The following is a 26,803-nucleotide window of genomic DNA, read 5'->3' as shown; positions in this document are numbered from 1 at the left end:
CATATGTATTGTAACATTTTAAGTACATTAATAACATTAAAGTAAAAGTTCAAAAATAAATATATTAACAGTATTAATAAATGACATAAAAATTCATTTGTACTAATAAAAGCCTCCTCTTTAATATAGACACATTACCTTTAAAAACATACAACTCTGCAGTTGAGTAACTGAAAGGAAAACTGCACTGTGGTCCCAGCGTTATATTTTATTATCATTCCTTATACACACAAGGCTTATTTTTAGTTGGACGGGCACAAGAGAAAGTCAAAGGTCAAGAGAGAGACTAAAGAAGTTGTGATACAGCAACATGGATGTGAGATTGTATATAGTCGTGTATGTGTGTGTGTGTGTTCCAGAAGAGGAGCGTGAGCAGGTGGAGAGGCTGCGCTGGCCGTCCAGAGGTTATCTGCAGGAGCTCAGCGAGTACCAGCAGCGACGACGCAAACTACGCAAATCTCGCTGCGTGGTCATGTGACGTCACCTGGATGCAGAGAAAGACCAATCAACACGAAGAAAGAAAACGAACACATTCGAGTCACTTTACCAGAAGGAAGGAATCAGGAAGCAGTGACATTAACTGGTAGGGTTACAGAGGTTTGGGAAATTTCCATGGGAAATGAAGATGGGGAATTTTGGAAATATTGCATACTGGAAACATTCCATGGGAAATGAATGACGAAATAATGAATTACTGAGAATTGACTTGAAATGGAGGTAATTTCATGGAAAGGGAACATTTTCTTTTGTCAGAAGCAGACATCCGTGCAACATGGATTGCTCTCCTTGCCCACATGTGAAAGCATTAGACTACCCCAATCAAATTTTGGCTTGTGACACGAAGCCAGAAATAAATAATTAAAAATAAATAAAAAAACACGATGAAAAAAAAAACATTAATTGGGGGACTTGAAATGCAAGGTACCACTGTACAGTGGATCCCCGTATACTCACAGTTCACCACCTGCAAATTCACAGAGTCGTGGATTTTTTTTACCCCATTTTTTTTTCTCTTTTTGGGGGTGGGGAGAAGCAACACTGAAAACGCTTATTGGCAGTATATCCCTGCTAATTCAAAAATTTTGGGGCTTAAATAAAATAAATTAATAGAATTTTTCAATGCAACTATAATGGCCGTCAATTATTCACGGATTTTCACTATTTGCGCTTGGGCCCGGTCCGTATCGCCCACGAATAGCGGGATCCCCACTGTACTCACATCGAATCTGGTTGTTTTACGTGACTCCACATCTTTTGCATAAAGACTATTCCATTCAGGGCGATACAAACAGTTCCTTAAACACCAGTACGAATATAAAACAAATGCACTGTGGAAGATTCTTTTTCAGGTCGGTGGATACCTTGTTGTGACTCTAAAAAAAAACAGTGACATTAAATGGCTCCATGTTGTGGACAACCAACCATCCAAATGCTGGACATTCCATCAGGATCATGCGCTTGCCCTTTCAAACAGTTGCGGGTAATGACTTGACTGGACGCTGAACAAGCAGGAGGAAGCTTGTGGTTTCTTTTTCTACTTGACACCTCCCGTGTCAGGATGTGTAGCTCCCAAGTAGTGGACACAATTAAAACATTTGCATATCATGCCTCTATCGGAGATAGCGCATCAACCTGTCAAGTGGCTCCATTTGAATTTCATTCAGCAGAGCTGTGGCCAACAGTAACAACATGGAAAAATTGTGGAAGGCGAGGTGGTAAAGCTGCCAGTCAGACAGCCGTCACTCTCATAACCTAACAGCAGGCACAACCAATTTTATTCCATATTGTGATAATTTATTGTGCTCATATTCATTGGATTATTTCCGATCTAAACTAGGGTCAGATTGGATTATTACATGACATTGCATTCATTCAGTTTGTAGTTTGTGTCAGTTGTGGACATTTCAAATTGGCTGAGAATGAAACAATCAATGTATTAAACACGGACGGCACGGTGGTCGACTGGTTAGCACATCTGCCTCACAGTTCTGACGACCCGGGTTGAAATGGAGTTTGCATGTTCTCCCCGTACCTGCGTGGGTTTTCTCCGGGGACTCCAGTTTCCTTCCACATCCCAAAAACATGCACGGTAGATTTATTGATGACTAAATTACCTGTAGGTATAAATGGTTGTTTGTCTATGTGTGCCCTGCGATTGGCTGGTGGCCAGTTCAGAGTGTACCCCACCACTCACCCAGAGTCAGCTGGGATAGGCTCCAGCACGCCCGCGACCCTCGTGGTATGGAAAATGGATGGCTAGATGGATGTACTAAACACTTGAGTGCTGCATACACCAAATTCAAGACAGTAATAGGCAATAACTTTTGTCACACTTGCATAATCAGGAATATTAAAATTTAGGGGAAGTGTCCACATTCATTCATCCATCCATCCATCCATCCATTTTCTTAGCCGCTTCTCCTCACAAGGGTCGCGGGAGTGCTGGAGCCTATCCCAGCCATCTTCGGGCAGGAGACGGGGTACACCCTGAACTGGTTGCCAGCCAATCGCAGGGCACATATAAACAAACAACCATTCGCAATCACATTCACACCTACGGGCAATTTAGAGTCTCCAATTCATGCATGTTTTTGGGATGTGGGAGGAAACCGGAGTGCCCGGAGAAAACCCACGCAGGCACGGGGAGAGCATGCAAACTCCACACAGGCGGGGCCGGGGATTGAACCCCGGTCCTCAGAACTGTGAGGCAGACGCTCTAACCAGTCATTCACTGTGCCACCCACATTCATTCATATGTTGATATATTAAAAACCACAATGCCTCTGTTTCTAGTTTCTATTTTGAGTGGGTTTCATTTTAAATTATGATGAATTGGTGCTGTAATTAGTTTTATAACACACATATATATAGTTTTTATAGTCCAACAGTAATTATTTTGTTTTATTCATTTAACTACTGTGTCACTGATGATTTTCATAAAAGCTTTAATTAACATTGTTGATGAAACATAAATGTTTGCTGTGCATTTAAAGAGCCATGTTGGTGAAAACAGACAACTACTGCAAGCCTTGTAAACATTGTTGCAAACGTTATGCTACTTGTCCGCAAAGGTTGAATAGAGGCAACTGGAAGGAAGAATGTAAAATCTCTTTTCTGATTATATTAGCTACAGGACAGCATGGTGACTTAGTGGTTAGCACACCTGCATCACAGTTCTGAGGTTGGGGTTCAACCCAGTCAAAGGTGATGGGTTTGAATCTCAGCTCAGAAAGCCCCGTTTTCCCCGTGCTTGCGTGGGTTTTCTCAAGGTACTCCGGTTTCCGCCCACATTCCAAAAACATACAAGTTACCTGAAGACACTAAATTGTCAACAGGTGTGAACGTGAGTGTGACTGGTTGTCTATATGTGCCCTGTGATTGGCTGGAGACCAGTCCAAGGGGGGGACCTCGCCTCTTACGCAGGGTCAGCTGGGAAAGGCTCCAGCTCACCCGCAAGCCTTAAGAAGCAAAGCACTATAGAAAATGGATGGGACAAATTGCATCACATTCATTGAAAATCATGTCAACACGTTTACTCATCTTTTAAAAGAGGACCTCTTTGGTGATAGACTTCCGACTCTTGACATAGAGTACAACTTTTTGGCCAATGTGTTAGCACCTTTAACCCAGGTGAAAACACATGACTAAATCAACACTTAATTGATCAGTTGTATCTCCAGGAAGAAGAAATATCAACGCCAATTAAGTTTGTTGGGGCAACAACAGCTCAACACTGGACTGTGACACAAACTGCATTTTAATACTGAATCCAGAGAGTGGAGCCTTTGGCCCTGGGGAGTCATCAAATCACACTGTATAAAACAGTTACGATGCAATGTACTTGATCACCACGGAAAACTACACATCACAACAATAGATATACAGTATAGTAAACTAAATATCATTTATTACACATAATTTTTGACCCAGCTCCCGTGTTGGCTCTTCGACTGTGTACCTCATTTAGTGGCTAGTGAATGGTCATGCTTGACCACTGGCTGCAGTCTTTGCCGTGTGGTCAAGAGAAAAACGACAGAAGTTGCCATTTGTTTTCAGCGTGTCTCTTGTCATGCATATTTGACAAAGCAACATCTCCCCGGATACCATGTGACTACACCAACAACAAAAAGCTGATTCACATCAAGCACGTACTGTACATTTGACTGATTCTTTCAATATGTATGTGAATGATAATCTGTAAAGACAGAACAGAACAGAGGCTGTGTAATGCGGGCATCAATGCATGTCGAGTATCTTTCACTGGCTCATAAATCCTATTCATCTTTTTGTCTACCTGATAGTTTAGCATGGGTCACTGGAGAGCCCCAATGGACTGCAGCATTCCCTCCAGTTTGCCACTTTTATGCAGCGCGGCCACGTCACTGCCACCGCCGACACACTCCTCCCCAATGAACACCCGTGGGACCTAAATTCCAATGAACAGCACAAATGAGACAGTATGTAAACTTAAAAAAAAAATAATAATCACCTGCAGTCGACTTTTCTAAGCTATTAAGAATGAAAGGCTATCATATTGGCCGATAAACCACAGTGGCCAAATAAGCATTGGGTAAAACATAAACCAATGCGGGGGATGAAGTACCTTCCTGTTGAATCTCATACTAACATTGCTTTCTTTATTGTGCTTTCCTTTATTTCACAATCTGTGATGTCCATGTACTAGTATGCTTTTTGTCCTCACTCATAGGACAAAGTCGGCATACTAGTAGGACAACTACATGTTACTAATCAGGCATAACTGTGCACTATTTGGCATCTACATGCTACTAGTACTACTAGTGAAGCCCTAGATGTTAACTAGTAAAACTAGTCACTAGCAGTACCAGTAGCACTCAGTTGTCAACCGTTTTGCCTAGTAACGTAGATGCCCCACTATCCCGAAGTTGTCTACTCGTGAGGAAAAAGTGCATAGTCACTAGTGGACATTGAGATTAAAGTGGATATGAAGGATTTCGAATAAATGCTAATGGTTTCCCATGGGCATTGAGACAGCCAGTGGAAGTGCTTTATCGCTTCACTGACAAACTTTTGAAACGGCCATTGAGACTGGAAAGTGGAAACATTTTTCATGTTGCTTTACCAGAATAAAATAAACAAAGCCAAAGTGAGCTAGTAAACCACCCGTGGATAAGGACTAAAGGGCGTGTTGTGACCTTTGCATAGACGTCACTGCTCAAGACACCCATATGCAAATATGATTTCTGGTCAATAACCACAATACCAATTTGAATCGCCCTTAAAACATTACAAGTTTTCGCAGCGTTTTACGACAGTAAAGAACAAATACGACGTTACGTTTACGGCATGTATTATACATCATCTTAACGTTGTAATTTGGTATTGCTAAATGCTATAAGCCAGAGACTACAAAAAAATGCATAACCACAAAAACAGACTAGAGCGCACATTCGGAGGTGAGCGGGGCAACAGTGACTCGTGTTGTACTGCAGTAAGTTGCCCTTTTACTGTTTGGTAACTCACATATCGATTGTTGCCTTTCTAGCCACTTGAAAATGCTGGCTGACGTCGTGCGTGCGAGCGCAATAGCTTATGTTAATAATATGTGGACGTAACACTTCCTAGAACTTTGTCATCGTGTTGTTTGTGGCACCCACTGAGCAAGTATGAGGTCGTACTCACGGTGCGGGCGCCGGTGAGCTCCATGAAGTAGTCCTGCATGCTGCCCATGTCTGGCCGAGCGCTGATGTCGACACACTCCAGATGGCCCGGCTTGAACTTGTACGTAGACAACACGTCCTTGGCCGTGACACAGTACGAGCATGTGGGCTTAATGAACAAGACCACTTTGTCTCCTTTGATTTTAGCCTGGACGAATTGCTGCGCCATCTTGCGTTTAAGGGGGAAGAAGACAAATGGGTGAGAGGGAGGGAGAGGCGGAGCGACTGTGGCTCGGCGTCTTCTGGTTCCGTTGGCTCAGCCACTGCGTTGCCTCCGTGACACAACATTGTCATCCAAAAATGGGTGGAAGTGCTGCGGGATACTGTTTCCACGTCAGAACGTATATTAAGGGGGGCAACAACAGTGCTGGTGCTAGCTTGAATGGCGCTCCCCAGTGGCTGCACCATTGAGGAAAAATCCATAACATTGTGGCCATCGTGTTATTTTCCGATGTTTAAGTGAACACGCGTAGAGATGTCCACATACATTTTGGCGACGATTGACTGCAGTTTTTAGAAATTAAGCTATTAAATTCAGCTTTTGTTTTGTTTCGTTAATGTTATGCGTTTTATACCGTGCCCTCCCTATCTTGCTCACCATCTTCAATGGTAATGGTAGTGTGGGCTGGCACAACCACAGTCGTCACCCTTTTGGCCGTAAATTTCAAAAAACAAGGTGAAAATTTCCCTCTCAGGATTCTAAATGATCTATAAGTACAGGTCCAAGAATGCTAGTTTGACATTTAGCTTTGGTGCGAGCCAAAATTTGAAAGAAAAGTGAGCTGCCAATAAGCCACCACGCGAGTCTGATGCTGATGAACTTTAGCTGTTTATTGAACAGCACAGAGTCCGACACACAAATACAAAATGAATACACATGCAAGGAGCATGCCAACCAAACTGACTCGACGCTAGCTGACGTTACTCACTAGGCTGTGCCATTTAAACACAAATATACTGTGCGTTTGTGAAAGAGACTTTCAGCTTATGATTAAAACCAGTTTGTTTCTTTCCATTCTCTTTTATTATATTTATATTTTAAAGGACAGCGCTTAATTAAAAACATAAAACATGGTGGTGTGTTTTGGGGGGCTGGAACAGATTGACATTTCAATTAATTTCAATGGGGAAAACTGATTTGCCATTCGAGTAAATTGAGTTCTAAACTTGGTCATGGAAAAAAATATATTAGTAAGGTCGGGGTACCATGGTATAGTACTTCCTTGATACCAATTACTACATTCCTATTAGCCAGGGCTTTGGGACCATCTTGTGGCATATTTGGACATTGCAAAAATAGCAGAAAAACATGCAAATAGGTGAGTACAGTGACTATATGAAGATGGGTCCGCAGGAAAAAAAACAAGGGAATTTCTAATACAGGAATATAGAGGTGACGCAAGAGTTTGTCCGATCACATTTACAGTGGCTATTTGGAAAACACTTCGAATAAATGTAAAATAATCAAATGAGAAATACCAAGTACAGTAGTAACTGCGTGTGCTTCTTTGTCCCGTGTGGTGACATGATACGCCACTGTGCAAAGTACTTCATACTGTGCTGTTTCTAACGTCAAAATGTATGACGGATGTGCCAAGAACCACCTGCAGTCTGTAAGGGGCTTAGCATATTTCTGACAATGCTGGAGCATCATTATCACATTGCTTTTCTGTCCTTGATCAACACTAGAGGAAGCAGACAAATAAGTCTTTTTTTTTTTTATAAACAGGAATTACAATTGTCAGTGTTGAGCGCTTTTAATGAGAATGGTGACCAATATTTGATTATATATAACACAATAATAAAGACACTAAGCAGTTTATTCACAATCTCCCAAAACTGATCCATGTTCAATTTCAAATAGTACATGATGAAAGACATAATTCCTGTTGGTAAAACAAAGTGGATTTTATTGAAACAGCTTGCACATTTTTATTTGGCCATTATCAGATTTTGCTCCAAATCCACTTCATTTTTTTTCTCAATCCATGGCTGGATATTGCCAGGGCATTTGCTTATCTTCTGTTAATACATTTAAGAGGTCATGAGAACATTTCAAGCGGAGTTTTTTTTATTTTTTTTGTGAAAATGAATGACAGCATATCTCTTTGGTTGCTGGGGTGACATAACTGTACAATATGTACAGAATGTAAAAGCCCTTGCCTTATGCATAGTTTCACGTGGCTAATGAGGACCAAATAGAATGAATACGCCAAGTCTGCTTTGACAACTCCAACATAAAAGTGGTGACTTTGTTTCCTAAACAAGGAAATCGTGAATTGTGACTGTTTATTGAGCTCAATCACAGCTGGTGGTAGTTCTAAAAGCGAGATTTGAGTTCCCCTTTCCGTTATCTGTGGCCAGGAGCGCCATGAGGTGGAGGAAATTGATGACGATTTTAAGGGCCCATGCCTAGAGAATGGTACTTTCAATTTGCACGGCGGCAGCATTGACACCGTGCAGCACAAAGGGAATTTTTTTTCCTCCTGGGGGCCAGTGGCAAAATAACCTCCCCAGCCATCCAATTCCCAATCATAAATGCTACTCCATGTAAATGTACCAGAGAAGTATTTAATTATTAAGATTATAACACAGGTTTTGTAAACAATGTTTCCCTTGTTAACAAAGACTCAAAAATATATATATTTTTATATTGAATACCACTTTTAAGCATCAATGCATTGCAGAACTCAAAATGATCAAATACATTTGATCTGATAAGACATTTGTCCTCTGGTGAATGACCTTGGTGAAGAACATCAACAACACAGCAGAAGAAGCAAGTCAGAACTGACAAACATCTCATTTGTTACTCCAACCAGGTTGATCCTGAGTGCTCTGGCTGGTCAAACACAATAGCAGCTTTTTCTTTCCTTCTTATTTTCAGTTTGTTTCTTTTTTTTCCTCCACATTTCCCCCCTTAATCTTGCACAATCATACAATCATTCAAACACCCCCCCCCCACATACAATTTGTAACACAGGCGTCACATTGCCGTTTTCTGCTTACACACACACACACACACACGCACGCACGCACGCACGCACGCACGCACACAGCCTTTTCCTAGGCAGTTGTAGTTCCTTTGTATAGACTATCCACCAAAAGGGTGAACCTACACCAAAATCGAGTTGAAACACCTTAAGGCACCCATAATGCACCTTTGACATCAACACTCTTGGTGCAGGGGGAACACTGCTCCCGAGGAGGTCTCTACATTTAATTCCCTCAACACCCCACATGGCCATTAGAACAGTTTACAATCCATAGACACATCGGCTCACTAATTTCCCCATTGCACACCCTTGCTGTTGGTTCTCGTGCTCGGCCCTGTGTCATGTGGCCTCCACCAGCATGAGAGGACAGCAATGATGCAGGAGACATTTTTGCCAAAAAAAGATATCTGGATCTTATGTGCAAAATGGTTTGACAATGTCAAAACCGATAAGGCCAATAATTGTTTTTTGCGTTGGTTAGCAAAAGTTAAATCAACAGCGGACTCTTTGCACTACAAGTCCCAAAATAAATAGATCTTATTTTTCTTAAATACAAGTTAATAGTTTCTCTTATGCTCAAAAATACTTTTAATTCCTGCAAGATAAAGTCTTTCAAACGCTAAGAAGAGATGAAAAGTTCACCAAAACCGATTTGCTCTTTGTATAGCCCCCACTTATGGAAACATCCACAATGCCTCAGAGAAAGAAAAGGAGAAAAAAATGGGGGTGGTGGAGCCATAAGTGATAGGGTAAAGTAAGTCAATATGGGATTCAGAACATTTCAGGCCAATTGCAGCCTGTGGAATCAAAGCTTGGAAAAAGAAGGAATGAAAGAAGAAAAGTGGGATAAGGGCAAATAAGGAAAGGGGGAATAGGCAGCAACTGTGGGGGTGTTAATAAAGGAGAGTCAGTTGGACCTCCCCCCCCCCCCCACCCCCACTCTTGGTTGGACAATACTGATCAGTGACGTGGCGAGAGGACTCTCATCACCAGGTTTGGGCTCGCCGTCGGTCAAAATCTGCTATCAGCCGCTTGATGTGTGCCAGCTTGTTGTGCAGATACTCACAGCGCTGTTTGTTACTGTGGTAGTTGGGGCTATGCTGGAATCACAACAGGCACATAATGTTAGACCATAACTAGTGCAGGGATAAACAAGGAAAACTGTGACAAAATATTATATTTCCTCATATAGTGGCGGATATTCCACCACAGAGAGGACCGGGGCCACTATTAAGGTTAAGCAGTTAGGAGAAAGCCTTTTTTCATAAACATTTTTATTGGTTAAGGCAGCGTGGAGAGAAAGAAGAAAAAGACAAAACAAAAAACAAAAACAAAAAACAAAAAAAACAAAAACAAACAAAAAAAAAAGCTCTCCAAGGACCAGGATAATGACCACCCTCTAAAATACCTAGTCTCATCTTAAATTTTCTCCAAAATGGACAGGGCGCCCTATAATGTGGCGCGCCTTATGTGTGCACCAAGTTAGAACATCTGTAAATGTTGTGTGACTTTGATGAGCGCTCCGCTTGACTGACTGGGAGCATTTCATGCCGACACGCTGCTTATATAGAGGAAAGGCGGACGTTAAAGGGGGAAGGGTGCGCGTGAAAGAGGACGCTAAAGGCACGCCCGCAGTAGGTATATAGCGCCGGTATGTGCATTGTGCAAAACAACATCGGTTTGGCTAAGGACCCAAGAAAAGGGCACCTACAAAGAGACATGCTTACAAAGCACAGTTTAAACTGCAAGCTATCAGTTACGCGGAGGAACATGGGAATCGAGCAGCCGCGAGAGAATTTGAGATCAACGAATGCATGGTTCGCAAGTGGAGGAAGCAGGAAAACGAGCTTCGCCAAGTCAAGAAGACGAAGCTGAGTTTTTGAGGAAACAAGGTCAGGTGGCCCGAGTTGGAAGACCAACTCGAGCAATGGATTAATGAGCAAAGAACAGCCGGGAGAAGCGTCTCAAGTCACCATTTGACTGAGTGCAAGTAAGGAAGCTTGCCATCATTCCGGGAGGCTTGACTAAGGAACTCCAACCGCTGGACATCCGTGTAAACAGGGCGTTCAAAGCAAAGTTGCGAGCTGTGTTGAAGCGATGGATGATAGATGGCGAACACAGTTTTACTAAGACTTGGAGGCAGCACCGAGTGAGTTATGCCACAATTTGTGAATGGATTGTGGATGCTTGGGCTAACGTGTCTGCTTGCATTGTTGTTCGAGCTTTCGTAAAAGCCGGCATCAATTGTGAGGAGCCGCACGGCAACGAGACTAACTCCGACAATGACGAGAGGGAACCTGGCATGTTTGATGGAGAACTTGCCCAGCTGTTCATTTCGGATACAGAAGATGAGGAATTTGATGGATTTGTGGATGAGGATTGATAAAAAAAAATAACGAGAGTACATTGTTAAATGCGTCAATAAAGTACAACCGAACTCAGTTTTGCTCCCGCTTCTTTTTTAAAAACATTGTTTTAGCGTGCATGCATGCTAATGTATGTTTTAAGCTAGCGTATGCTTTATCATGCCTGCGCCCAATAATACGGCAGGTGCGCCTTATGTATGTGTTAAATATAGAAACAGACCCCGTAACTGAGACTGCGCCTTTTAATATGGTGCGCCCTATGGTCGTGAAAATACGGTAAGTTAAAGGGTACTTGTGTCACATGCTCAATGTACATTATAGTCAAAGTTCTCAGAATTTGACAACCAAATTTATGCTTCTCAGCAGCAAAAGACACCATCCCCCCATAATGCAGGATCATCCTTAATACTGCACAGCCAGTGCGTTTCCAAAATTGAATTAGCAGCCTGTAAGATGCCATGCATTTCTAATATAGCTGAGAGATGTTATGTGCTCTGGCGGGTGCTGCCGTTTGGCAAGCAAGAGTTAGCAACAAACTCTTTAGCATCAATGTGTGAGCAATATGAAAGGAGCCAAGTGATTACTGATTGTATTTGTTGTAGTCCAGATAAATTGTGTTTTTTTTTCCTGAGCAGAAAAAGAGAGGAGTCTATTGAGGGTGAGGTGCTTATTTGTTTTCAGTGGAAAACACTATTGAAAGAAAGGAAGTTCATGAGGGAGGAAATACAGTACATAAGATTCAGAGAGATGTTACAATGTGGCTGCTTACTTGTTTCATCTTTTTGTACTCTTTCAAGACTTCTTCTTGGACCTTCTACAAAATAAAATAAAAGCACCCATGAGCACTCGTGAGCCAACGAGCCAACTGTATGCTTCTGCTTATATCAACCAGTAGGATTTTACAACAAGAAAAAAAAGATGACCTGATACTCTTTGGTGCCTGGTGCCAGCTTCCGGCACTGCGAATCCAGCTGTGTGAAGCGGCGTGTTATGTTCTCCACGCGGGCGTGCAGCAGACGGTACTCATCGTACTCAGCGTTGAAGTCGTTCTTGTAGCGCTGCCTCTGGTCTGTGGACACCAGTGCCGTGTACTTCCTAAAAACCCCAAAAGGATGGGCAGGTGTCATAGTTTCTGTGTTTAACTCGGTGAAGGGAGGGATTAGAATTACTTGTGAGGATTATTTTAAATGTAAAGTGATGTGGAATTAAATGTGACATGGCATTTCTCCAGTTTGTAAATATTAGAGACAGATTGGTGCAGACTGAGCCCAGACACCTTTTGTTAGTGGTTCCCTGATGGTGAAAGAAGAAATGGAACTTCCCACTCCATCTTTGCACTTTGTCATAACTTGTTTAGTATTTAAAACATAATGCTGCTTTCATTTGAATGGACCATTTTCTGTCAGGGCAACTTACGTTTCATAGTCAGGCGCCTCAATTGTGGATGTGAATACAGTGGATTGGCCCGGATTCTTCTCTTTTTCTGAGTAGTCTGAGAGGAAAGCACACACTGTTAATGTCTTGAACATGTACTACTTTATATCCGACTTGTTCGATTGGCCCGGATTCTTCTCTTTTTTTCTGAGTAGCCTGAGAGCAAAGCACACACGTGTTAATGAACATGTATTACTTTATACCTCATTTGTTGGTATGGAAGTCTTTTTCAAACACATACCTTCCTTTGGTTGTCACCATAAATGTGGGTAATTATCATACTTTACTAAATGATCACACTGCCTAATTAAATACTATTTAAAACAGAAAAAAGAAAAAAAAGACTAAAGCAACTGGAGCTTTTGTGTGCTTACCAAGTATGTATTTTTAAAGTCTGTACAATTAAACAATTAGACTTGGGAGTTGGCTAACCATTTGAATGCCTTTACTTTCCAAACCCTAATACTACTGATCTTCTTATCCACACTGGCACTGTCACACCCACATCTATAGCTCAGTTATACCTGGGTTGACCTCAAGCTGTTCTCGTTTACGAAGATCTCAGTGTTTATCTTTAATTAAATTCACTTGAGAGGTTTCGACTGTGGAGGATATGAGAATAACTATTTTATTGTGTGGATCCCATTTATATGAAGCAGAGTTGTTAATGACAAAATATTTGGGACACTTGAATATGTACCGGTACGTCTGGGTATCATCCCAATTTAACTGTCCAGTTAAAAAAACTTTATCATCCATCCAATTCCTGTTCCACTTATCCTCATTAGGTTCACGAGTGTACTGGAGCCTATCCCAGCAGACTTGGGGCATATATAGACACAAACCCTTCCCACTCATATTCACACCAATGAGCAGTTTAGTCTTCAATGATCCTAACATGCATATTTTTGGAATGTGGGAGGACACTGGAGTGCCCAGAAAAAACCCACACAAGCACGGGGAAAACATGCAAACTCCACACAAGGGAGGCCGGAGCCCAAAAACGAATCCACGACCTCTGAACTGTGAGCTAGCTGTGCTAACCAGTTGACCACCGTGCCACCCAGTTGTGTCATACTATAATCAAATGCATGTTAAGAGTCATTTGGCAAATGTTTGCGATGTAAACACTGAAATTGCAAAAATTGGTTGAGGGACGATCGATTATGCAGTACTTTGGGTTGGAATGACAACAATTTTAAAACACTGAAATACAGTATAGTTCCATCTAAAATCAGATTTTGACCCGGAATTTCTGGATCTACATAATTTAGCTTTTTTGTTATTGTACTGGCAGAGACCTGGTGTTTAGAGACCTTCATAAAAAGTTGGCATTAGATACTGGCACAAAGGTAGTGTCATTATTCTGTTATCATACGTATCCTCTGAGACAACATTGATCCACAAGTCTGAATTTTGAACTAAAGTTTCAATTTAAGCATTACATGATGCAATTTTCTAAAAGAGGTTCGAATAAATGTGCGACAGTGGAAAATGCACAGGAAAAGCAGGGAATAGATGAACATCCAAGGTATAAAATTCAATTAAATATGCAATGGACAGACATCAGACTTACGGAACGTAATCATCAGAAACGCACCTCGATATGTGGGTTGATTCTTGTCGGTAACTTCTCTTTTTTCATCCTCAACATTCTGCCTCTTTTTAGATTTCCGATTCTCCTTAGCCTGCTCGACTACACTTGGAGATCTGTTGCTGCCCCTTTCTGTCCGTTTCCCTTTGTCTCGCAGGTGATCCTTATCTTTGTGCTTTTTGGACTTCTTCTTGAACTTCCTGTTGTCACCAGTGGACAAGGGAGAGCTGCTGATCACAGTGGAGGTAACAGTGACTGAGGTACAGGGTGGAGGGCTCGGTGAGGCAACTGGTGTGGCCACCGGGATTGGGGGCTGATTATGCTGCTGCAAGGCTCTATCAGATGACAAGGAACTTGGTGAAGGGTCCCTGCAGGAGGAACTCTGGTCCACGGGCAGGTCCTGGGTGCCGCAGCCCTCGGGCGTGCTGGGGGAATTCGAGCTGGAGGCTGGGCTAGGCTGCTGGTGAGAGGGTGCTGGAGGGTGAGAGGGAATTGGGAGATGGCTGGGAGGACCCAAGATGACATTGGAGGGCAGAGAAGAGCATTTAGCGCTGGGGCTTCCGTCAGCCTCACGGCGGTCTGAGGATGATGATGATGATAAAGATGTGGCTGGCCCACGATTGCTGAGGTGAGAGATGCGGGCTTTCTTTGGCGCCAAAGGATCTATAAAGTCAAAATCTGGCTGGCGCTTCTGTAAAGGGGAAACAATATTTTAGAAGGTAGGAAGTGTGTGTGTGCACATGTGCGCGCTTGAGAGAGGACTGTTTTTGTATGCAAAAGGTACCCGAGGGGATGAAGGTAAACTGTCTTTGGGAGAGCTGTTTGAGAGCGCCTCAGTAGGAAGACCTAGTTTGCTGTTGAAGAAGGACAATGTGAACATGTGAATTTAGAAAAGAGCACACAAAAAAACCCACCTTGCAACAAGAAAAAAATATTACAGAAACTAATTGCTGTCAGTAGTTTAATATTACAGAAGCGTGCAATGTCCTTAAAATAAAATCTGTTCCCAGCCCCCCAACAAAAATACCATATTAAATTTTTATTTATTTGTTTCCCCTTGGCTTATAGAAACAGCAAATGACAATGACATTATTCAAAACATGTTGTCTCCCGCTTTCTGGGGGACAAAAAAATGTATCCGCAAAGCACTGAATCTGCAACAGGTGAACCGCGATATAGCGAGGGAACACTTCATATGACCTGACAGTGGAATAATAAAAGGATCTTTGTTTTCAAAATAATAATTAAAATAATGTGAGAAGCATAAGATTGGGCCAGAGATGGATGATTTTACAAAGCCTCCACGAGGAAGAATAACCAATCAAATAATGTAGAGACAGACGGCGTGGATGAGCTGTTTTCATTTGCCATACACACACCGCAGCCTCGTGGGCACTGCCAGCAGCCATACAGACTTGTTTCCTTGGCTGAATTATTTACCTCCGGTTAGCAACAAAAGTTAAAAGGAATTGTAAAGCTCTCGAGACAAAACTAGGCTTAACATATGCAACGGTGGTGTCCTACGAGTCCAGCCACCACTGGGTTTCGAACACGCAGAGCCACCGTCCTGACGGGGTGAGAGTTAATGCACTAAAAGGAAGGCTGAAAGAACGAGCTGCCAGTGGCCTGTCTTTGACACACCGGTAAGTGAGAAGCGTACTCGTCCAACACTTTATAGCGTGCTTCAGTTACATGTCAGTGAGGGACGTGGCTTTGGTCTTGAGACTTGAGGGGGAAAGGGGGAGTGAAGTGAGGCTACATTTAATTCCCGCTACCAGTTTGAAAACTGCAAACTATCCCTTCAACATTATACAGTGAGTCATCAAACTGTTTGGCTCGGTTGGTCCATACTTCTGTTGTCGAAAGTTTAACATTACACCCCCTCCAGTTCTCTCACAAACTTCACTCAAAGCTGTACAGGTGTGGTTAGGCGACCATGGCAAAAAATTTGGAGCTTGTAAATATACATCAGGGTCACAAGTGTCAAACGTTGATAAATCCATGCTTTTACAAAGCATATACGGTATGGGCACTGTCTTGTGAATGTTCACTCCATGATTGCCTTCCACTGGGCTCCTTTCTTGTCACACATGGAAAAAGATTTCATGTTGTTCATGTGTTTGCGGGAATTAAAGTCATTACTCCCTTTTTTGAAAACTAGTCACGACCCTTAACAGGACAAGCCGGAAGGAAAAGAAGGCGAGTCGTAAGAAAAGCCAGAAAAGTCACTAACCTCAGCAATAAACCTGAATTATTGGTAATCAACATTAACTCTCAGGGCAATGGGGCCATTTTATCCCTGGCTTCTGAATGACAGTTATTGCATAAAAAGCATAGATCCTTTCAAACTGGCAGATTAGATTTGATGTTAATAACTTTACTCTGGTTTGAAAACGCAGGTATTATATGCTATATAGGTGAAATTTATTTTTCATATTAGTCTTACCAATATTGGCGGGGAAAACAAATCCTAGATGTATTGCAATGTGAACAAAATACATCATGCCATACTCGTGATGTGGGAACCAGCATGCATTTCTCTTTTGCCCTTTCTGTATTTGCATCAAATAAACTAGTGTTAAACTATGCTTAATGGACTACAGAAGTATACTGAGTCATTTCTGTAAAGTCTCTCTCTATTTAAATGCACTGTAGTATTGAGCAGGTAAGAGTCCAGCCAGACGAAGTTAAAATCATTTATTTTCATGCCCACTTATACTGTAGTCATTAGCACATTCCTAACACTATTCATTTGTTTTTAATCAATCTGTTTTGTACAAGTGTAATATACATTAGTATTTCTATGAGTGCATTAGTTTAAACAACATGTTGCTGTGTGCACCTTAAGTTCGTCCCTTCAATGTAGCCGTAGCTCTCCACCGCTCCCCCTATCCTCAAGTATAATCTGTTGCGTTCGTCCGTTGCATTCTGAAGCGCTATACTATATACATTAAATGCAGGCAAGAAATTGCTTCCTGTGTCCTCAGTGATCATAAAGGAAGATAAGTATAACACTCCGGGCTGCTCCATGTGTTGTATAATTTACTGTAAAATTGTCACTAATCTTATTAGCACGTCTAGTTTATCATTGTATGCTAGCACTTTGGTAGCAGACAGTCATTCAATTATTTGTTTTACAGTAAATTACAGCTGGGAGTGACAAATAATTAACGTTTTAGCTTCTTATTCAGAGAATGTTTTGCTATCTGTCAAACTCTTCACAGTGCGATTGTGATTAGTGTAATGATGCGCGCAGTGCATGTTGATTAGCAGAGCTATTTTGCCTCTTACATCGCAGGACCTTGCGATGTGACTAGTGCGCCTGCGAACATCTCGAGGACCATGCTCAAACAATACAGTGCAGCCCTATTCCTTATACAGTAGTTAGTCCACTTTACAACCAGAGTTTAAACCGGTCCTTGTCCTCAAAGTGTAGATTCTTAAGTATAAATGTCCAAGAAATTACCGAGCAATGATACGCTCCACCTGGATCTTCTCATCTTCAGAGTAGCCAGGCCAGTCTTTCTGGACATCACGGTAAACAAAATCCTTTAGTGAATATGTATTGTCTTTGGGGTTAAGGTTTGCCACCTGTTTTGAAAAGACAGAGATAGTTTCAAGTTCAGCTATGACTGCATGAAAACTGTGCAAAGTGTTAAGAAACTGCTCATATCCTGTGGTGGACACACATCTGTGCATGCAAATAGGGTTCAGCAATGAACTGAGAAAAAAGCCAAAGAGATGTTCAAAACCCATGACACTTATTACACCTGTTGCAGAGTGGTCCCCAAGGAGTTCCGGTCCTTATGGTTGATTCCATCCCGCTGCAAACGGGCAAGTACTTCCAGCTTCTTGTAGGGCCTTAGGGCCAACAGATGAACGGCACGGTCCCGAAATGGCCGCTGGGATACAGGGTTGTTGGAAAGGCACTTGCGGATAGTATTGGCTGGGTTGATGGGTGTTGATCGCTTGCGCTCTGGGACAACCTCAGGTGTTGACAGTGCTGGTTTACGGACATGTACTTGCTTTCCTAGAGACGGAGGGAATTTAATGTTAACCACATAGCAAGCTGCTCTACATGCTATGACGTTGGCTTTGTATGGTTATGGATGATCTTGCTCAGTTATTAACTTGTCTCCTTCACTGTAGCTATGAAAGTATAGAGTCAAAATCCACAATTTACTTACTGAAATCAAGCCTAAGACTTGGAATTAAGTATGGATGAAAGCATCTTCTGTCAGCAGTTTGCCTTTTTATGCAAAGGTCCAAATCAGTCACCAATTCAGAAATTAAACTCCATAATAAATTGCAGTGACTTGGTTTAGAAAAGTAAAAAAAAAGTAATAGAAACACAGCAGCACACATTATTCAGCCTGTGGCTCAAACAGACATTTGAGCAATTACTTCCTGCTAGCTATAAACCCCGCAATGCTTTGCATTTGAACTTATGGTAGCCAGAATAACAACAAATACATAACATTTGGGAATGTAAATAAACAAAACTGAACTGTTCTGTAAATTGTGGCATCCATAAAACATAAATTTTTTGGGTTGTAGTAATAGCTTGCTGACTAACTGCATGCTGTAGTGATAGAAATGTGCCTTGTAATAAAAAAACTATGTAACTCACAATTGCGCAGGAAAACCACTGATCCGAGAAGCCACTCAAGTAGTTATATAGTGGGGCAGGGCCAACCCATACCAGAAAGCTCAAGTGCGTTACTGGGCTTCGTATAACGTATTTAGAAACAAACCTCTCAAGTCCCTTTACAGGGTCTTTAAGGCTCCACTTGCAATTTTTAATTAGATGCTCATAAGAAGCTCAAAAGCAGCTTCTAACAAGCATTTCAGCTACCCGTTTTGTCAGCGTTTCCTCTAATTTCCCAGGTTCTATATAGCCTAATTAGTGCAAATCTATCCAGAGAGCCCCAACAAAAAAAGCCTGTGTTTTCAAGCTTTTTTATTTGATGCCTGCAGCACGTTCCCAAACAGCTGGGACAGGGGCAACAATATAGTGGGAAAGTTGGGGAATGCTAAAAAAAAAACACCTGTTTGGAAAATTAAGTTGTGTTAGTGCCCATGGGTAACTTGCACATCTGTGAAGGCACCGTTAATGCTGAAAAGGTACATATAGGTTTTGGAAGAACATATGCTGCCATCCAAGGAACGGCTTTTTCAGGGACATCCCTGCTGATGCAGCAAAACAATGCCTAGCTACATTCTGCATGCGTTAGAACAGCATGGCTTTGTAGTAAAAGAGTGAGAGTACAAGTCCAGGCCTGTCTCCCATTGAAAATTTGCAGCAGATTACGAAGACCCCTGACGGTTGAGCAAGTGACGCTGTACATCAAGCAATAGGAAATAATTCCACCTACAAAGCTTCAACAATTAGTGTCCTCAATTCCCAGACTCTTATTGAGTGTTGTTAAAAGGAAAGGTGATGTAAAACAGCGGTAAACATGCCCCTCTCCCAGCTTTTTTGGAATGTGTTGCAGGCATCAAATTGAAAATGTGTTGATATTTGCAAAAAGAAAAAGCAATCAATTTGAAAATGAAATATCTTGTACTTTGCAGTGTATTCAACTGAATATAGGTTGAAAAGGATTTGCAAATCATTGTTTTGTAAATCAAAAATATTTACACTTTTCACAACATCCCAGCTTCATTGGAATTGGAATTTGTAGCTTAGAAGTGAAAAATGAGTTTCATCCTTACTGTATTTATGTATGCATGGACATCTGTGTGATGTAGGCCTGTTCTAAAAGTCATTTGACTCAACCCGCAAAAGAACACTGAGGACAAATCCTGTACACCATCTAAAAAATATTTTCATGTTTTAGTTTTCTATTGCACAATTCTTGTTGTGCATGCAAACTTCACATGCATTTGTTATAGTCAAATGACAAACTCACTCCTGGTGTTTCGGTCCTTGTTATTAGTCATATTATTATCCACCATAGCAATATATAACATAACACACACACACACACACACACACACACACACACAGTCACAGAAATATACCACCCTACACATTAGGGGTGCAAAATATTTTGCTTGAGCGCTGCGATGTACGTGTGCGCAATAGTCACATCGGAGGATCTGCTGCGTTGTTGCTGTACTGTAATTTACAGTGAATCAACTGTTATACTAAAAGTGACCAACAGAGGGACCTGCTGGGACATGCTCAAGAGATTAAAAGATTGTACACCTGCTGCATTTCCTATTTCGCTCTTCAGAATGAAACGAGGCAGGCACACGCAGCTGTGTGAGTGCTTGAGATGCGTTCAGGTGTAAATGGGAATGAATGTGTTCTCCTGCAATACAGTTCTTAATTGTAAAAATTGATTACTAGGAAAATTATTTTTATCAGAATGCTTTACTTAAAACACTGTACGATCACACTGTGATAAAATGGAATTGATTTAGTTTTGCAATACAAGAATAGATAAAATATTTGTTAATATAGCCAGAGTTGCAAGGAATGCAAAGTTATCAATGTCATTTCACCATCCTTCCTGTCATACTCTCCCTTTGGCCCTCATCAGTCCGACTGTTAATCTGGAAAAGACTGAGATGATAGAATGGCTTAGTCAGTAGCCATAAGGGCTTTGTATAGAATCAGGCGGGTCATATTTAACCTATTCAGTCCCCAAAAAGGGGCAGTTTTAAACAGAGTGGAGAGTAGATAATTCTCTGTAGTCATTCTGACGTCTGAAGGGCCTTACCCCTGTACTGGCCCCCCGGTTTGATGACTTTGGTTCCACGTTCACGTGTATCCTCCACAGCCTGTGTCATCCGTTCCCGGGTCACCTGGTAGGAGTCATTCGTAGCGCATATTGTGACCTTGTCCTGTACTGTCGCTAACAATGCCAGGTGAGAGGCCCCTGAGCTGGAGACAATGAGGCATGCAAGGTAAAGGTGAACGAGCCACTGGCAAAGAAGAGTCGATTCAGCCATTACCTCGAAACATACTGATGGATGCAATCAAAGCTTCCCTGAGGGTTGTCTTTGCCAACATTAGACAGGTAGAAATCAAAATTGTGGGAGGCATCAGAAGAAGAATCTGTCCTGGGTATTTTAATGCGCTGAAAGAATCCACACACGGAACAAAACTACAATTTATTTCAGAAAGTCCAACATGATTCAGAGTGCCTATGAATATTCTCATTCATACAGGTCATTTTATTCTCTGGGCATTGAATTGATTGCAACTGGACTGCCCAGCTGCGATTGATTCAGTGCCCTGAGAATGATCCAGAGTGGTAAGGAGGATTGCAATTTATTTTTAATAAGACTCGTCGTAAAAATAGGCAATTTGGTATGTTTACTCGGCCTGAGGAAGGTTATTGAATGGCTGCTTCTGTCGCCCTTCTTTTTTATTCCACCTGGTCAAGAATTTAAGGATGCGCTGACTCTTGGCCACTTGTCCTGCATCATGCTGAAGCATGGTTACCCCAGCCTGTACTCACACAGAGTTGCACTCATCCATGCCAAAGCACATTTACGTCAGTCATGATTCATCACTTTGTGATACACCATAGCATTACTGCAATTTTTGCTGTAGGTGGTTATTAATAACTGGGCGGTGGATTGACGATAAAACATCGCCGTTGCGCACCTGTGCGTAGATAAAGTGTTAAGTTCACCCAGTTCCAATAGTGCAGGAGCCAGGGAAGTTTCCCATGCTTGATCATTATATCAAGAGCTCACAATAAAAATGGGAAGAGCCCATCCAGGATCATGAAAGGATATAATGCACACTTTTTCAATTCCTGTTACCTCTCAACATTGTATTGTTTAAATTGGGAATGGCGAATTTCATGGATAATTATATTTTTAATGTTAAAAAAAAATCAGCCAAAAGTGTATAATTCGGGGAAAAAAGTATTCATTTGCTTGTGGGGACTCAGGCCAATTGTTGCTTTCTCAAACAAAAATGTGACTGTTTTGGTATAAAAAAAAATAATCTTCTCACTTCTCACATTGTCACAGTATATTTGGTGCAGATGATCCATATCAACATCTGAAAACTGTTAGGTGGGTGGTTCAGTGATATCAATATCTTAGGTGGATATTTTATTTTTTGGAGCAAATCATTTTCTATGAAAGTTTAAAAGACTTGTGTCTGCAACATCGCATGTGCATAGAGGACAGTGCCTCTGGATTGGCAGACCGGGGTGGTGGTTCCCCTTTTTAAGAAGAGGGTCCGTCGGAAGGTTAAATCTCATATTCAGGAGGAGGATTGTGGTTTTCATCCTGGCCATGGCACAGTGGACCAGCTCTACACCCTCATCAGGGTCCTCAAGGGTGAATGGGAGTTTGTCCAACCAGTCTACATGTGCTTTGTGGACTTTGAGAAGGCATTTGACCGTGTCCCTAGGGGGAGTCCTGTGGGGGGGGCTTCGAGAGTATGGGGTACCGGACCCCCTGATATGGGTTGTTTTGTCAGCGTGCGACCCTGTACGACCGCATAGCCGGCAGTAAGTCAGAGTCGTTTCCAGTGACGATCGGACTCCGCCAAGACTGCCCTGTCACCGATTCTGTTGTTCATAACTTTTATGGACATAATTTCTAGGTGGGTGGTTCAGTTCTCTGAGTCGAACTGTTGCTCCTCTGCATTGAGAGGAGCCAGATGAGGTGGCTCGGGCATCTGATTAGGATGCCTACTGGACACCTCCCTGTTGAGGTGTTGTACGAACGTCTCACTGGGAGGAGGCCCAGGGGACGACGCAGGGCACACTAGAGAGACTAACGCATAGGGATCGCCCCAGAAGAGCTGGATGAAGTGGCTGGCAAGAGGGAAGTCTGGGTTTCCCTGCTTAAGCTGCTGCCCCGGTGACCCAACTCCAGATAACCAGCAGAGAATGAAAGAATGAATGAATGAATGATGAAATTAAGAGAATATTGAAGATCTGAAGTAATTTTTATCAAATTTTTAAGGTATCTGTCCCACACAGTCTCTTAAGATAACATATTCTATGAATAGGCCATAAATAAGTACAAACATCTTCAGTTACTGACTACTAAAATAACACAGATTAGAGCTAAAACAGAAGAAGTAGCTGCTTAACTTGACTAAGAAAGAGAATAAATTAAGAAGTGCTGTTACTCGTTTTACAAAGTATTTCAAAATAAACAATTTACTCTAAATGCCAATATATTCTTACCCCTTGGAGTCCTTTGAATTGTATTGTTGGCTGCAAAGAGGATACATTCTGCAAAATTAAGAAAAAAAGCCATTTAATACAGTGCAACATCACACAAATGTAAAATATAGTTGGCAGAGCCTTTCGAGGTTATTGTCACAAACTTAAATTTAGGAAAACCTGCAATAAATTTGATTGACACGAAGGAATGAAAACATCTTGACGCAGCAGCAGAGCCTTAGGGGCCTGTCGCACCAAGAAGACCATCCAGACTGGCCAAACAACAATGAAACTTATTACTGTATATTCTGCATTTTAGAAAATAAGCCACAATATAAGACATTATGCTACTTTGCTACTGATTGATACACAGTGTCAAAGCAAGGAGCTGTACTTATTTGATAGCGGCTATTTCTGAAAAGCTTTATGTAGGTTTTCATGTGTAATTGGACTGGCGTCGACTACCACAAATATGCAGAGGCTTCACTGCTGCATTACACAGGAGGTTAGGACAAAGACACATTGGACTCCCAGCTCCCTCACAGCTGGAGAAAAGACTTCTAAAACGGTTACGTTAGCCAATTTCAGTGGAATCTGCATTTTATTATAAAACATAGATTGGGATAAGCAAAAGATAAAAGAATACTTTAAATGGGACAGAATGATCTCTGTCATGGTTGTTAAACTTCTACTCCCCAAACCACTGACTGACTCTCTTCCTCTCGCCCTTCCCCACCATTAAACAGACCAACCAGTTCTGATCACATTTCAGATCACCACAGAAAGGCAAAGATAGCCAGCCTCCGTAGCAGGATGACTAGTTCAGCTACAACGCACATTGCCCAGAGGGCAAGAAACAAAAAGCTGGCAGGTTTGGCTGCTCAGTCAGCAAGCGATGGCAACCCGCTCCAACACAGTATGCAAAGCAACATCACAACATCCATTTAGGTTGAAAAGAATTCATTCAACTTAGCAATAACCTTGTTTGCCATTTTGTCACATCTAAATGCATGTTGAATTGTTTCATCTATGAAGTTTGACAATGGGGGTAAAATCCAGCTTGTTTTATGTGTGTCATTCATTAGTGCCATTAGACCTCTGAACACTCCACTCACCTTGGGCCCATCGGCCGTGAGGGGCCCGAGGCTGTGTCAGTGTTGTGTAACAATTGTTGTTGCCAAATGCGAGGTCAGGTAGACTTCAGGCATCTACAACTCAGATTCTCCAGCTTAGCTCACCTGTCGTACCTTGGTGAGGTAACACCATGCATGCGTCGTTCAAGATTAGTAAGTTAAATATATCTAAAGTTATGCAGCCTCCTAATAGCACACCAAGTTTTACCAAATAGCACACCGATTTACACAATTAACAGATTCTTACTTCTGCCAAGATCCAGGGTGATACCGAGTATACAAGCTAAACATTCATTCATTCATCTTCTGTACTGCTTATCCCCACTAGGGTCGCAGGCGTGCTGGACCCAATCCCATTTGAATCTGGGCGACACACCACACACAGGTGAGGCCAGATTTGAACCTGGCTCCTCAGAACTGGGAGACAGACATGCTAACCAGTCATCCACTGTGCCGCCCACAAGCTAAACACTGTTAAAATGTTAAGTAGAAAATGTATATTGTGAACTAAATGACTAAATGTTCAATAAGACAGGTGGAGAGATACGGGTAACATACAAATATCAGCCTTCTCTTTGCCTGACATGCAAAGGAATTTCAATGACTCAGCAAACACAGCAAAATGAAAAAAAAATCCAAGTAAACACCAGCAGCACTTGCTCATACATGTTCATAATCTTGCCTAAAAAGTGGTAGCATGTCAGATTTTACTATTTGAAAAATATGCTGGGTACGTTGGCAATGGGATGCCTGGCTTTCCAGTTTATTATGCAAAGTTGCTTTTTAAAAATTAAACCTAACTTAGTTTTTGGCTAAACCTTTGGCTCATATGACAAACTGGCTTGACACGCTCATAGTTGAAAGAGGAGTAATTTACATTTTAGCTTACTTTATCAGCATATTTGAACTGCACAAATAACCTCCGTACACGAATAAGTAAAATAAATTAACACGGGTAGTCTTTTTTTCAAGCTTCGCCCTCGTCTTCATGACATTCTAACTTTACTACGTTAATAAAGGCACATTAGTTTGTCTAGGAAAAGGGTAAGTTGAGGAAAATGGACCACACAGCAGCACTAAAGCTTCTCACTAACAGACTGCTAACGAAAGTTTTTTTTTTTTTTTTTTTTTTTTTTTTTTGGAGTGTCATCGTTTACAACAGATATTCTTGGTTAAACAACGCTTGTCAGTTCTTAAAACTCATTCGCCACAAACGTAGAAAGCCCGATTCATCGTTCCCTGTTAATTAATTTAACGACACTCGACTAAAACGGTGGAAATTCGAGCGCTTATGTTCGCTGCCAGCAAGTGAGCTAACGTAAGCTTTAGCAGTGCGTGGCAGTTGGGCTTCAGTCATTTCAGTGCCATTTTCAGTCGAAGCGAATACATTTCACTCACCGTGCAATTTTGGTAACTGTCAATCGCCCTCAGTGCTGTCTCGGTCAATTTGACGTGCAGAACGGTGACTCTGTCTGCGCTGTGTTGGCCACAATTTAATCCGTACCTCCCATCCTCGGAGAGCGCCGCCATGTTTACCAGCCCTCCACCATCGTCCCTCTGAGGCACGAGCATTTAGCAGCACCGGCTCCCCTCTCAGCCCTTAGCGGCCCGGGGAGGGACTACAATTGCTCCTCACAGGCCTGACTCCTCGATTGGTTAGTTCTTCACTCTTCCAGCCACAGCAGCGCTTGTGCTTTTCCTCATTCTGCACTGTATTATTAACGTGAGCACTAGCTGAACAATACAATGCCTCACTCACGGTGGTAGGTCACCTGTCTTTGGAAGCTATTTCAAATAGATTTAAATCTAAAAGAAGTAATTCCATATCCAGTACCGGTGTAAACATTCATTCCCAAATATACATACATCTTGGTAAAGCTGGCTCTGCCGGCAGTGTTTTGCTGACATGGCAGAACTGATCATAGCCTATTGGGGCTGCTTTAGGGTAGCCTCTGCACTCAATAGGCCAGACTCTGCTGTTCGTGTAGCAGTCTTTGTAAAAAATAAAATAAAATCAACATCAATTATTTAAATACCGCACTTGTGTGAAATGCACCATATTGGATTTTGTTGTCACTATAAAACAAGTCAAGCATTAGTGCATTTGATGTGATATTTTTACATCCACTACGCTTCACAGATGATGCGATATGATGATGTGCTTTCCATTAGTGACATGTCATAATATGAGGTATGCACAATGGGCACCAGACCGCTCCCAGGCAAGTGAGTTGCACCTTCACTATCTGCTAGTAGCAGCCCCCCAATGCAAGAGATTAGGGCAGCATGTTTTGGTGTGTCATAGCTTCAGGCTGGGTGTGTAAAGACCTCTGAGAATCCAACAGATTAACATGGATTTTCACCCCACCCAAGCCATAATAAGTAACACACACGCAAACACACACACACACACACACTATTATTGCCATCAC

General features: G+C 41.9%; 3 protein-coding genes across 4 annotated transcripts in view; 1 reads left to right on the top strand and 2 right to left on the bottom strand.

Annotated features, from left to right (window-relative positions):
- The window catches only part of rhobtb3 (Rho related BTB domain containing 3), a 31,614-nt gene extending 28,828 nt beyond the window's left edge, over nucleotides 1-2,786 (top strand). Inside the window, exon 13 of the mRNA XM_061783777.1 lies at nucleotides 360-2,786. Within this exon, the coding sequence (XP_061639761.1) occupies nucleotides 360-478 (119 nt within the window). The 3' untranslated portion in view covers nucleotides 479-2,786. The remainder of the gene's footprint in view (nucleotides 1-359) is intronic.
- On the bottom strand, nucleotides 189-5,954 carry glrx (glutaredoxin (thioltransferase)). Its single transcript, XM_061783778.1, has 3 exons — nucleotides 5,662-5,954; nucleotides 4,295-4,426; nucleotides 189-484 (listed from the first exon to the last, which is right to left on the bottom strand). The coding sequence occupies exons 1-2, from the start codon at nucleotides 5,866-5,868 to the stop codon at nucleotides 4,313-4,315; spliced, it is 321 nt and encodes a 106-aa protein (XP_061639762.1). The 5' UTR covers nucleotides 5,869-5,954; the 3' UTR covers nucleotides 189-484; nucleotides 4,295-4,312.
- A 1,634-nt stretch (nucleotides 5,955-7,588) lies between these two features.
- Nucleotides 7,589-26,044, bottom strand: ell2 (elongation factor for RNA polymerase II 2). Of its 2 annotated transcripts, none has more exons than XM_061783773.1 (12): nucleotides 25,770-26,044; nucleotides 23,260-23,307; nucleotides 21,053-21,204; nucleotides 20,818-20,981; nucleotides 17,860-18,119; nucleotides 17,556-17,680; nucleotides 14,874-14,943; nucleotides 14,096-14,780; nucleotides 12,478-12,553; nucleotides 11,985-12,156; nucleotides 11,831-11,875; nucleotides 7,589-9,795 (listed from the first exon to the last, which is right to left on the bottom strand). In XM_061783773.1, the coding sequence occupies exons 1-12, from the start codon at nucleotides 25,941-25,943 to the stop codon at nucleotides 9,682-9,684; spliced, it is 2,085 nt and encodes a 694-aa protein (XP_061639757.1). In that variant the 5' UTR covers nucleotides 25,944-26,044; the 3' UTR covers nucleotides 7,589-9,681. The 2 variants fall into 2 exon arrangements, with proteins under 2 accessions (XP_061639757.1, XP_061639758.1); XM_061783774.1 differs by having other exon boundaries at nucleotides 21,053-21,177; nucleotides 25,770-26,041.
- Between the last annotated feature and the right edge of the window lie 759 nt (nucleotides 26,045-26,803).

The sequence above is a fragment of the Phyllopteryx taeniolatus genome, chromosome 9 (genome assembly GCF_024500385.1).
Source record: "Phyllopteryx taeniolatus isolate TA_2022b chromosome 9, UOR_Ptae_1.2, whole genome shotgun sequence".
Classification (NCBI taxonomy): Eukaryota; Metazoa; Chordata; class Actinopteri; order Syngnathiformes; family Syngnathidae; genus Phyllopteryx; species Phyllopteryx taeniolatus.
Note: the sequence above shows the minus strand (reverse complement) of the source record. Positions and strands in the feature narration are given on the sequence as shown.

Coding starts and splice junctions, on each gene's coding strand:
- ell2 (XM_061783773.1), bottom strand. CDS start 25,943: ATGCTCGTGCCTCAGAGGGACGATGGTGGAGGGCTGGTAAACATGGCG. Junction 17,681..17,859: donor TGGGGACCACTCTGCAACAG/GTGTAATAAGTG, acceptor TTTTCAAAACAG/GTGGCAAACCTTAACCCCAA. Junction 14,944..17,555: donor GTGGAGCGTATCATTGCTCG/GTAATTTCTTGG, acceptor CTTCTTCAACAG/CAAACTAGGTCTTCCTACTG.
- glrx (XM_061783778.1), bottom strand. CDS start 5,868: ATGGCGCAGCAATTCGTCCAGGCTAAAATCAAAGGAGACAAAGTGGTC. Junction 4,427..5,661: donor AGCTCACCGGCGCCCGCACC/GTGAGTACGACC, acceptor ATTGGAATTTAG/GTCCCACGGGTGTTCATTGG.